Raw genomic sequence first — 13336 nt, forward strand, 5'->3', positions numbered from 1 at the left:
GGCTGTGCACTTGGAGAATTTCGTGTAAGAAGCAGGAAATAATCAGATATTCTTCAAAAAGTTTGGACATACACATGGTAAGACTGACAGCCACATAGAATGTACAGACATGGATGGGGAGAGTCACAACAGAGGGGACTTTGAAATACATCATGTGGCATGGGTCTGTTAATGTAGGCACATGCACAGCAGGTGCTTGCTCTAAAATGAGGGCTCTTCAATCCTCCCATAGCCATTTTTCCATATAAGCAAACCCAGTCTGACTTATTTAGAGACTTCATGCCTCTCTGGGAAAAAAAAAAAACAAGAAAGACAGTTTCTTTGAAGACTATAATAAAAAAAAATTTATCTTTATGGGTACATGTGTGTCTCTTTGTAGGTGCAAGGATGTGCGTGCAAGTGCCCACAGAGGCCAGAAGAGGGTCTTGGATCCTCTAGGGCTGGATTTACAGGTGGCTGTAAGCCACCATGTGGGATCTGGGAACTGGAATTGAGTCCTCTGCAAGAGCAGTTCATGGGCTATCTCTCCAGCTCCCCCTAATCTAGCATTTTCGGTACCTTAAAGTCCATCACTGTGTTTGTAAATTGTAATGACTGAATACAAATTAAACAGGAATCATATGAATTTATTCTCTCCTGATATTTAGTCTTCTTTTAATCTCATTCAAAAGATGTTTCCACTAAGAATGGGTTTTTATTTCTCTTTGGTATGGTAGGCTTCTGTTAGGGCCGAGCTTATTATTTCAATGCTAGAGTTTTTATGTGGGCTCCTTAGTTTCTTGCTACTTTTCTCAAAGACTCTTATAAGCTTTACAAAGTAGAGCTCTTTAAGCTCAAAACTGTGAGATGTTGTCTTGAGGTCTTTGCAATATTCTAGGAAGGATCCTTGAATATTCTTTCTCCTTAAAAAATACAGCTATTGTGAAATCAAAAACTCATCAAAATTCTATTGGGCAAATTTGTCATTTATGTGGCAATCAAGCATTGGGTGCATGTGCCTATCTCTGAGTTCAAATCTTTTTTATGAGGAGGTCATAGAAACCTGAAGATTCTTCGCAAAGACAGGAGCTAATAAACTTGATAATAGGATTTTTTAAATGACAAAGATATTACCTAAGACTCTCTGTGCTGTGGCTAGGGACAGCTAGTATTATGTTCTAATCTGAGCCATGTGTTCCACCAGGATATTAGCAGTGGTTGTCTTTGCCTCCTCGTGAAATATGGGGTCAAAAGGTGATGGATTTTCCTCTTTGCTCCCAACTGTTCCCTTTAGAGCCCCACCCTCCCACCTGTGATGGAAGCTTACCATCACAGGCTTGTCCTTGTCCTTTACTCTTTATTGTTTTCTACTATTATTGGCTTTGATTCACCATTAAACCACCAATCTCGCATAAAATTTGGTGACTTGCCAGTCCACCTTAACGGCTCACATGATTCTCTGTTCTCATGTTTACTTGTCCCCCTTTTTCTCCTCTGACCTTTGGCTGTATACCATCTTTGTCACCCACTCCCTTAGTCTCATGCTGGACCTCGTTTTCCCCAGAATTTATGCTTCATTTCCATCTTCAGCTCTCACTTGTCCTCCAAGCACAAGCCACTTCTTGTTCCTTTACAGCATGTCTCATTCCCAGCTTCTTTCTTACTAGACCTTGCTTGGATTGCTAGGGGTGTCTGCTCTTTATAGAGGTAAATATAACTTTAGAAAGTCATACATTAATACTTCTTTTTATGCCTCATTTCTATTCCATCATCTTGCCATTCTAACTTTACGTTATCTTCTTCTCTACTTCTCTCCACCTCTGCCACAATCCTCATTCCATGATACCATTGCTTTGCTCCTGGATTTTATACCTTTCAAATTGCCCTTCCTCCATTACTTTGTGCTGATGTCAGCTCCACTCCAAGTTCATGTAATACAATGTAGCATGATAGAGCATTTTAAAACACTATGAAGTCATCCCTTAGTATATTTTGATGATGTCTCAATGCTGTTATCATGTAGACCAAAAGTTGTGTTGTAGTCCACAAAGTCCTCTGTGAGATAACCCTAGCTCCTTCCTACCTTTCTCTGGAACTACATACATCCTGGTCATTCTCTTCTCTAGTAATTTTTTTTTTTTTTGTGTGTGTGTGTGTATGACTGTGTATGTTTTGTGTACATGTTCATGCTGGGGTGTTCTTGAGGGTTTGGATTTTCATATACACACAAGGAGGTCAGAAAAACCTTGTTTTTTCTCCTCAGATATTTACCACCTTTTATTTGAGACCAGATATCTCACTGGCTTGGAACTTTGCCAAGTTTTCCAGGCTAGATGAGCAGTAAGCTTTCAGGGATCCACCTGTCTCCACCTCCCATTTCTTCCTTTCTGGGCTTATAGGCACATACCACCAAATCTGGCTTTTCTAATGAGGGTTCTAGTGGTCTAATTCAGGTTCTCACACTTGTGTGGTAACTACTTTACCTACTGAGTGATGTTCTTAGCCACCAAAGGATGTCTTTTAATGACACTTTTGAATCTATTTTCTTAGAGAATTTCTACATGTAATTAATTCTTAATTTTTTCTACTACTACTTAATGTGAAGCAAAACTAGAAGTTGAGGCAATTAGTCTTTTGTAGGTTTTACTTCACAGCTCACATATAGTGACTTAGACAGTGAGTAACCATAAGACACGACACAATGGGATTTTGGTACATAAAACGTACCACAATTGAACTAATCTTCTTTTCATGTTGATACTCTGTCAGTGTCCTGGTGGACAGTTACTCCATAGTAACACGTAGTCCCCATGTGCCTTGATTAAGGAAGCCCTGGACCTGGATCAAAGTAGTTTTTTCAAATATTTATTTATTTATTTATTTATTTATTTATTTATTTATTTATCTTTTCCACAAAATCTGTTTTTTTTGAGTCAAGAAAGAAATTGTCTGAATTTCTGAAAGTTATTTTTATTTGCCAAATAATTAAACTACAAAAGACTAGGAACTTGGAAATCTTCTGTTTGAAAATATGTTTTGCAAACCAATGTCAATCTTGAATTAGTTTCCATATGGCAACCAAAACTTAGATGGGCTTTGTTTAAGTAGCATCCTGAATGCAAGAATGTCACATGATTTGTTGTATATTTTTATATCAAGGAATTAAATATCATTCAGGACATGATTCATGCTGATGGAATCAATTAATATAGTAGCATATCAAATATTTGTGAATCACTTTTTTTATTGGGAGAGCAGGTCAACCATGAAGAGCTGCTCCCCTTTATTTTTAGATGGCCTAACCCAAGAGGTCATTCAGAGTTTCCTGTTTTCCTTCTTTCCCTCTTGGATTTCAGTGATGATCATTTTTCACATGTGTGTCTGTTATGAACTCAAACACTAATATCCAAAGGGAAGTGAACTGATTCCAAATGTGCCACACCAGTACACAGCCACCCCAGGTTCTGGTTCCCAAGATAGCCAGGCAATGGCTCCCAATGTTGACATGGACAAAGCTTTATGTTTTGAAGAGCTGTCAAGAAGTAACTCTTCAATTAAGCCTAGAACACTTTCTTTTTTAAACATCAAATCTAATCCATAAAGAGCAAGCTTCACAGAGTGAAGCTTGGTACTTCTCTCCTTAGATGGATGGATGGATGATCTGCCTTTTCATTAGAACTATCAAGAGCTTACTTTCTTTCTCTACTCATCCTCTCTTATGTCGATAAAGAATACTGCCAAGATTTTACTGGTCTACATTAATATGATTTGGTCTGAAAAATATCTAATGTCCCAGTGGACACTAATCAGTTCCTTACTTGCTGCTTGCTGACCCTTACTTTCCTATTCACTCATGTTCTTTCTTTCTGCTTTCTTTATATACAATATAAGTGCACACACACACACACACACACACACACACACACACACACACACCAATTTAGGGAATGCAAACATTAATCTCTCCCTGCAAAAAACCCCTCATTCTTAGCATAGTCTGAATGGGTACTTTCTAAAGAATTACCTAACATCTTCATTGTGTTTCAATCCCAACACCAATATCATTATCCTAGAGTAAAGCAACTTCAAGCAGTAATTTATTACTCATATAGTTGTCTTCACTTTTCAGTTACAGTAAATTGTAATAAAATTAAGTGGAAAATTACCAAATAAGAAAGTCATATGTTTTAAATGGTTTCTATCACAGCATACTATAATAATTGGCTTATTGTTAGTTATTTTGGTTTGTCTTCTACTGTGCCTAATTTATAAATTATACTTTACCATATGTATGCATGTATACACAGGGAAGTATACTGCACATAGGTTTGCTATTAGCCAAAATTTGAGTCATCGATGGAAAGTTTTTGGAATGTATCTCCCATGGATAAATGGAGGACTAGTGTAGTTAAGTGCCCACCCATAAATGAGTCATCAATTTTATCCCCTCTAAAGCCTAGGGGACACTGAGGAAGATGGAGTAGAAAGAGTGTAAGACCGAGAGGCTGGGGTATAATGCTGTCAGATATGGTCTTCTGCACATGACATGTCCATTGCACTCATGAACACAGCATCTGTGCTTACCTGCATAAGACATGCACAAATAAAAGACAGGAAAGTAGGAAGGGGACTAGTTAGGAAGAAGAAGGAGTCAGCAGGAGAGGGTAAAAGGAGGTAAGAGAGGGTGCACATGATCACAATATAATATACTATATACTATACTATACTATATATAGTATAGTAAAATATATGATGACAATATAATTTACTATAATATATTCATGAAATTGTCAAAGATATAACACAAAAAGAGCAATAAAACATCAAACATATACATATAATAAAATTTATCAGATAGTGGATATGTAGCTAGCCTACCCCTTATCTTCATCATTCTGGTAGCAAATTCTGCTGAGGTTGTTCATATCCTGCTGAGTATTCTGGTGAATATGATCACAGCTCTCATGCTAAAATGTATGCATTGGAAGTTTTTTTTTTTTTTTCAAAAAAGCAACAGCTCATTCACTGCAGTGAGGATCTGGCCATTAGGTGTTCTTTCGTTTGTATTTTTTGGGGGTGCTGGGCACAGAACGATTGGTCTTCTGCATGCTAGACAAGTATTCTATCCCTGAGCTATATTCCTCAGCTCTTGGGACTTAGGACATTTAAATATTACAGCCATGATTCTTTCTTGCAGCTAAAGGTATGGATTCTTAACACTTTTATCTTTTTTTTTTTTTGCCCAGCTTGTGGTACATATCTAGAAGGCTGATCACAGTCTACCTAGAGGCAGTGCTACTGGCACTTATCAGAGGCCAAGGATGCTGCTAAACATGTCACACCTCAAAGTACAACATATGCCACAAAAATTTTCCAGTCTACATTGCTACTAGCACCAAGGAAGACAAACCCCACTGTAAGGGAAGCAAAATAGTGAATTTCCATTTCTTAGGATTCTTTCTATCCAAATATCATGAACTTTAAGGCACACTTTAAGCTATCTGTATGTAGACTGCTATCAGTGTTAGAATAAGGCTTGTCCAGTGCAATTTGTAATGCATTTATTTTAAAAGCCATTGCTTTCCACTACAAGTATAAACACAGTTACTATACATGGGAACTCCAAAGTGAGACACGTGTCTTTCCTCATTCAACACGTATTCATTGTGGCACATAAAATGAACATACATTCACTCAATGACACCATTCAACAATCAGTTCATATAACACAATGAGAACAAGTCATAAAAAAATTAGACTGTGCTAATGGGGTCCCGGTGACCTTTACAACTGAAGAATACAAACTTAAATTGACAACAATTGTCTCTGAAAGAGTGGCTCAAGTGTCATTTCCCTAAATAGCCATAGAAATGGACACAAATCAGTATGATGAAAGCCAGTAATGGCAGAAAACATATGATGCCCAAACCAAGCATTCTGTGATCTAACAAAATTGCTGACGATGGCCTATCTTTAGTAAGCCATGAGATGAAGATTGTTTCTTTTCTGTAGTCATAGTAGATGAATGCAAACTCTTTCTCATTTAATTAGTCCTGCTTAATTGTCTGCATTTGCCAAACAGCTGGTTAGTATTAGGCATGCTGGCCATGGCTACTCAACCCAGGTCCTCTTTAGACGTAGCTGATTGGACAGAGTAATTGGAACCATAACCATGACTGCAGTCACCCACTGCTCAAACCAGCTGAACTCATCAGTTCAACATAGGGATACTCAAACACAGAAAAGGAGACCCAAATGGCTCTCAATGACATTCCATTACAGAAATGTAGTTTACATAATAGAACTCAACCAGATAAACCGATGCAATTTGAAATCTCCACCCAATCCAAGTAGCATGCTCCCTGCAAGATGCATTGACTTTAGTTATTTGGCCCTTTACCTTTGTCTTTGTTCTTTTCCTTCCCCAGGGAATCCAGTTTCTTTCTCAAAGATTTCTTTCTCTTTTGTCCATCTGTAAATATTAAAAGAATAAGCCGTTGTAAAAAAAAATAAGTATATAAATGATTTTCACATTACAAACAATTGCAGTTGACTTCTTACTTCACTCATAGAATTCAACATTGTAAACAGAGAAATAGCTCTGAGAAAACCGGAAAAATCCCTGACATATAGCACGTGAAACCAGCCTTGAAATACACTCTGAAATGTTCTTCCAATCATGGGAAGAGCTAGAAACAGCCCTAGTTCATATGTAATTCAGTTTTGACATCCAGATGTGTTTGTTTTTACTATTACATAAGGTTTTTCCTATTCTCCATGGTAATACCAGTCATTGTTCATCTTGAACAAAATCTCCATGACAGAATCAACTATACACACATTTAGCTTTGACATTCATAAGCTACTACAGTGTAACTGGAAAGGGAAATGGATTTGGCGTCCCACAGAATTCAGACCTTACTACTACCATAACATGTATAACTTGCAGGGCTTTGGTGAAGTCTCAGTGCTCTTATGTAAATAGTGAGAATTCCATGGTTTTGTTGTGGGAATTAAATGAAACAATGTATATAAAATGCTTAATGTGCAAGCCTGGTGCAAGTCCATAAACTCAGATCTACTGTCTCCCTGGGGCTTGCATGTCATTCTACAGAATGGCTGTCCCATAATTTAATTATTCACCCACTGATGGATATTGGAGTTGTTTCAGATGTGTCACTAGAAGTGGGGAATATTCTTTTTTAGCATCTGATACTTCTAACAAATGTACTTAGTATTTTGCTTAACTCACCAAATAGTAAAGATACCATTCATATTGGTTGGCAGCTCCAATCAAATTCCTGGGATGTCATCATAAAATATTGGCATTTATCATTGCCAGAACATGCTTTGGAATTATTCAGCTTAACACATAGGGGGTGTAGACCAGGAATCCACACTGGTTCCAAATAGAGAAAATGTGGTTCATACCCAAGGGACTATTTAAAAAGTAGATTAAGAATTGTCTTGCAGGAAACACTAAAATATGTCATAAAAAGGAGATACCACCAAATAAAATTTATAAAACAAGACTCTGACAGCAGGAAATGACAAAGTAAAATGTCTGGATGTAATGAGCATTCCTGAGATCCTCTAGGGCTTCAGATGTTCCCAACTCCTTCTCTGCTGTGAAGTGTTAGAAATGCAGGAACACCACAATATAGGTAACAGGTGCATTTAATACCTTTCCCTTCCAATATCCTGCCCAAAACATTTTCTTCCCACAAAATGAAAATAGTAGGATTTTTCACCTTTGGAGTCATGAGATTTGTAAAATGAGAAAAACATGTAAATTAATTGTAAGGTGGCCAAGAGTCATTAATCTCTTTCATCCCTGGTGTGTTCATATCTTAAACCTCTAAGAGTTGATCTAGCTATTAGGGACTGTTGCGACTTATTATATATACACAGATGATAAAACACACTAACTATATAAGATTCTAATCTGTTCTCCAAATAGGATTGATGGTGCTTTTACTTTGTAATGCTTTCTTTATTGCTAGTTCATATTACCAAATGTGTTTGGTCAGTAATAACATTTCCTAATAAAAAAATCCTCTAATTCTTTAATTTACATATTTGACTGAACAGAATAACTAAACAATACATCTATTAAAGCCTAAGAGATTTTTCTGTGGTGCTAGGAATGGAATCCAGGGCCTTGCACATGCCAACCAAGTGTTCTATCACTGAGTTCATCATGAGAAAGCACAAGTCTTTGTCTTTAATTTTTGTATTTTTTTCAGTTAGTATATAAACTAATAGATATCACTATGATGCTTTTATACATATGTCTCATTACACTTTGTTTTCAATCATTCTCCTCTCCCACTGCTCTATCCCCATGCACACAATCCTTCTGGCTGGTTGTCTTCCTGTCTCATTGTAGGCATCTGTGATCTGCTCTAAAGCATATTCCTCAGAATAACCCTTACTTGGAAAGGGGAGAAATTTGACTTTGAATCCAAGCTCCACCACCTGTGGCTTGGGGAGTTTTGTGCTTTAACTTTTTGATTCTCAGTTCTGGCAACTGTAAGATGAATAGATTTTCTGTGGATTACATGTTGATGCATATTAGATTCTATTACAAAATATGAATTGTCACATCAATGACGACTCATGCTAGTCTTCATGACTATTTAGAGGTTAAGATTGTTGTGTACTCCCCACCACCACTTCTCTAACTTTGAATTACCTTGGGCATGTCTCACAGGCACATCCCTCAGATGGGGACTATATCTCCTTCCCCTACCACCTAGGCAGATGTGGAGAGTACTAGCTTTGACATTAGAGAGTTCTGTAAAACAGGTTCGGAATTTATCACTTCCCACAGAAAAGTTACTTAATCTCTTCAAACCTCAGTCTCCTCATCTATAAAATAGGAGACATAAAAGTCATGACTGTAAGGACTGTTGCATAGATAGAATAAGGTTATAAATACCCTGTACTTAGATTATAGCACATGCTCAATAAGTACTGATTATTCATTGATCTATGTACAGAGTAGAGGTGGAAAGATGAGACCACAGGTATTCAGATATTCAGAAAAGGGAAGTAGGCAAGAACTATCTTCCCTTCACCTTTCATGTTGAATTTTCAGCTTCATTCAGTTCATCTCCTCTGAGAACATTAATGAAGACTTACTTCCACAATGCCTGATGAAAGGACGATGCGTGGAAGCCAAACCTGAAGCACTCATTCCAAAATGCCTTTGATGGGGACATGTTCCCCAAGTTCCTTCTCTAAGACAGCATACACACCAGAAGTGTAGCCCTGCCATTGTTTCCATCACACCATAAAAACATTCTTATAGATAAGTATAATCGGGAGGTTTTATTTTTCTAAAATCCTGCTGAGGTTTGATTGGGTTTTGCCCCAAAAGTATGTGTTTGGAAACTTAGTTCTCATTACAACAGTGTGGGAAAGTGTAGGCTTAATGGAAGGACCTGAAATCATGCATGCACCCTTGTGGACTGATTAATGCTATTTAGAAAGGGCTTGAAGCTATTCTTTCTCTTTCTATAATACCTTCCACCATGTTATGAAACATGAAGGCCCTCTCTAGATGTGCCCTTCGATATTAGTCTTACCAACATAGCAGGCCCATATAAACTCCCATTGTTTATAAATTATCCAGTGGCATATATTTTTAAGGGACTGAACAAACTAAAACATACCTTCATCTCCACCTCTCTGCTTGGAATGATGCAAGACACCTTGTCTACTACATGTTCCCTACTATGAAGGTCTACGTCATCATACATTGATGTTAGATGGGTCTAACATCAATAAAGTCAATCTACAGGTGGAAACCTCTGAAATTGTGTGCCTCTTTTAAGTATTTTCCTTTGGTATTTAAAAAATATTTATTTTGTTCTCTTTCATACATATTAGTGTTTTCCTTGAATGTATGTATATGTACTGTGTACAATGCATGATGCCTGCAGAAGAAGGTGTCTGATCCTTTGGAACTGTAGTTATATATGGTTTCAAGCCACTGTGAGACTGTGGGAACTGAATCTGGGTCCCATTCATAAATAAAAAGTGCTCTGAAATGTGGAGCTGTCTCTCCTGCTCCCTTTTGGGTATTTGGTAACAGTGATGAAAACTGATTAATACAAGAGAAGGGTTTACATACACCTAATGATGAAATGAAGGCCAAGAAAGAATTAGTAGGCACCTGCTGCCAGGGCCAGAGGTCTGCTTTGGTTCTATCACAGACATAAGCAAGAATATAGCTCAGTGGGCACAAAACAGCCACATCCAGTCCACTACTGTTCATGTGAAGATCAATGTACAATGATCTTTAACAGTTGAGAGCTGATGTAAAATATTGGTTATTTCTCACACAGATCTGGAGTTTTATCCTCTCAAGAAAGGCAGAAAATCTCTGTCTTACATTCCTCACACTTACCTTAAGTCAGCATCGGCACCTAATTCTGAGCCATTACACTCATTTATAGTATCTGGCAGGCACTGAAATTTGCAAACTAAAAGGGAGGTTCTAGCTTGTTCAATCCTTTAAAACAATTCCTGCTGAGAAAAATTTGGCAGGATGATTTTGGCACTACCTCCCCTGTTTCCCAGCCATAGCTGCCTCACTATTTAGTTGAACCAGAAAAATAGACTCCCAGAGAAAGTAAACCAAAGGAATTCATAGGCAATGTGGAGAACTTAGTGGAAAAAGTGAGGATAAATATAAAAAGAGACTTGTGGGGTGGTAGAGTAGGAATTGACCCTTTAGAAACTACACATAGTCTATGCCATGGGTTCTCAATCTGAGTGCTAGTGACAAATGAAGTCAGGTAATTCTTATTTATTTATTTTTTTTAAGTTTTTTTTTTTTTACATACCAATCCCAGTTCCCCCTCCTCCCCATCTCCAGCCCTCACCTTCCCCCATCCATCCCCCCATCCACTCCTGAAAGAGGGTAAGGCCTCCCATGGGGAGTCAACAAAGTCTGGCATACTAAGTTAAGGCAGGACCAAGTCCCTCTACCCTGTGTCAAGGCTAAGCATGGTAATTCTTTATTATGGTTAAGTACCCTATGTATTATAGACTACATAGCCACATCCCTTGCTTTTATTTACTTAGCTGCCAGAGCATATGCTCATATTCTGTTGCAACTACCAATGATGTTTCTGGGCATGACCAAATATCCACAGGAAGCACAACTCCTGTGGTTGAGAACCACTGCTTTCTGTATAATTCTATGTAGAGAACACAGAAATGCACACAGGCAATGTAAAGAAAACCTTCATGCTCTCCCTTCCAGTTGATACCCAGCTTTCACTTCTGTTTTAGACAGAACCATATCAAAATATTTACAAATTATTAGGACTTTAACTATTGGGTTGAATTTCAGGAAGAAGAACAATTCCCTTCAATTTATAAAGAAATGAGAGTCTGCCTATAGATAGTGATCTTTGTACCAAATGCTCAAGACTATAGGTTTTAGGATTAAAATAAGCCCCTGGAGTAAATAGCCTTCTGTTTCCTCACTGTAAGGTTTTCTTCCTTACTTGTGTGGCAAGATGAGGTGTGAAAGAATATATGTGTTGAATGGTGGTCTGAATGGATGCCACTCAGCTCCCAAGAAAGATATTATAATGCTTTCTTTTTAACCAGGTCATGCTATTTACAGAAACTATGTGGACTGAGAAAAGTTGTTTATTTAAAAAGAAGAAAAGAAAAGATGCCCAACTTAATGTAATGCGTTTTGGATGGGATCCTAAAACAAAGGGAGGATGCTAACAGAAAACTAATGCAAATCTGGATCAAGCCTATCATCTTGTTGATGGCAATATGTCAAGGTTGCTACAATATTATTGGGGAAAACAAGCAGAGGCTCAAAATAAAATGCTCTATCATTTTTGTGACTTTTTAGTATGTCAAAAATGAAAAATGACCTTTAAACGGGTTTTCTGCCAGGTATCAACTGTTTTGAGTAAGATTTTTGAGTAAAGGTTAAAAATTTATTTGGTAAGTGTGAGAAAATGGAGGTCTGGTCTGCTTCTTGAAATGTTTCGCAGAACTGGGAACTCAAATTTGTGGCAAGAAGGAAGATGACTCACAAAGCCATAGTTTCTGACCTGGTTGAAACTATGGAAATAATCTGCTGCTGCCATCTCCCTCATCTGAAGAGAAACACGTGCCCAAACTGACACAAAATGTTGATTGTGGCTACTATTTTGGTGGAACATACTTGCTAAAAAGGGAGTGGCCAGCTAAGAGCCTCAGCCAGTTTCCTTTTTATGGCCCTTGTGATGGTTGCATAGGTGGACTCTCTAAATCCTTTTCTTCATAAATTACTCAAACCTTATCTTTTGACTTGCTTCTGAGAACTCCAATTTCTACAGAAATATATTGGTAATCATCTCATATCTATGCTGATAAACCAAATTATTGCTTTATATATATATATATATATATATATATATATATATATATATATAACACATACATTTATGTGTACATGGATCTGTGTAACTACAAGTCAAGTGAGTTGTATAAAATATGAATATCTTACAAAAATACTTAACAGACTGTGGGTGGTCATGCACACCTTTAGTCTCAGAACTTCAGAGTAGAGGGAGGTAGAGCTCTGTGAGTTTGAGGCCAGCCTGGTCTACACAGTAAGATCTGCCTCAAAGTAATTGTTTAACACTGTTTTATTCCTTACTAAAGTGAAAACTCATTATTTCTTTTCCTCATGCTGTAGACCTCCCAAAATAACATGAGGCAAAGACTAAATGCTGTATTTTAATTTTAGTTTGGAACAGGAGTATTGTTAAAGAAGTAGTTATATTATTAATGGTCCCAGGGATCCATTCATCATATCCATGTTCACCATCTGCTACTTTCCAATGATTAACCTTATCCATGTAAGTTAAATTTGCCTGGTAAGTCTACCCTGGAAAACAGAGAGGGGCTGATAGGAGAAGGGCAGCTAAAAGCCCAGTGAAAGTCAGAAAAAAGGAGAAATTGGAATGAATTCCATACTGCCCCTTGTACTTTGAGTTGCCTGCTCTGTATTTAAAGTCCATCCAAAGACACGGAAGGAGAGCACCTCTGGCAGCAAAGGGGAAGTAGCTGCCCATGGATGGGAGATTCATGGGACCACTGCAATGCTGTGGTCCAAGAGATGGCTTGGGGTGAAGTCTAGATATTTAGGAGAAGAGCTAACATAGAGGTGTCTTTTCCGTTTTAACACAAAGGTTTTTTGTTTGTTTTAAATTTTCTCCAGGTTTATTATATTGTAGCACGTGCTTACTCTCCTTGGCTTGGGAATATTATTTATAGTATAATATTTATATGTTTACATATCATCTTCTCTCTAGAAAGCGGATTCATCATC

The 13336-nt window shown here is 37.6% G+C and overlaps 1 protein-coding gene across 4 annotated transcripts in view; it reads right to left on the minus strand.

Moving 5' to 3' along the window:
* The window catches only part of Arhgap6 (Rho GTPase activating protein 6), a 499280-nt gene that overhangs the window by 51600 nt on the left and 434344 nt on the right, over positions 1–13336 (minus strand). For all 4 annotated transcript variants that reach the window (XM_052713349.1, XM_052713423.1, XM_052713492.1 and 1 more), the window contains exon 3: positions 6380–6451. In XM_052713349.1, the coding sequence (XP_052569309.1) occupies positions 6380–6451 (72 nt within the window). The remainder of the gene's footprint in view (positions 1–6379; positions 6452–13336) is intronic.

This window comes from Peromyscus californicus, unplaced genomic scaffold (assembly GCF_007827085.1).
Source record: "Peromyscus californicus insignis strain IS unplaced genomic scaffold, ASM782708v3 Scaffold_10__1_contigs__length_136768540, whole genome shotgun sequence".
Classification (NCBI taxonomy): domain Eukaryota; kingdom Metazoa; phylum Chordata; class Mammalia; order Rodentia; family Cricetidae; genus Peromyscus; species Peromyscus californicus.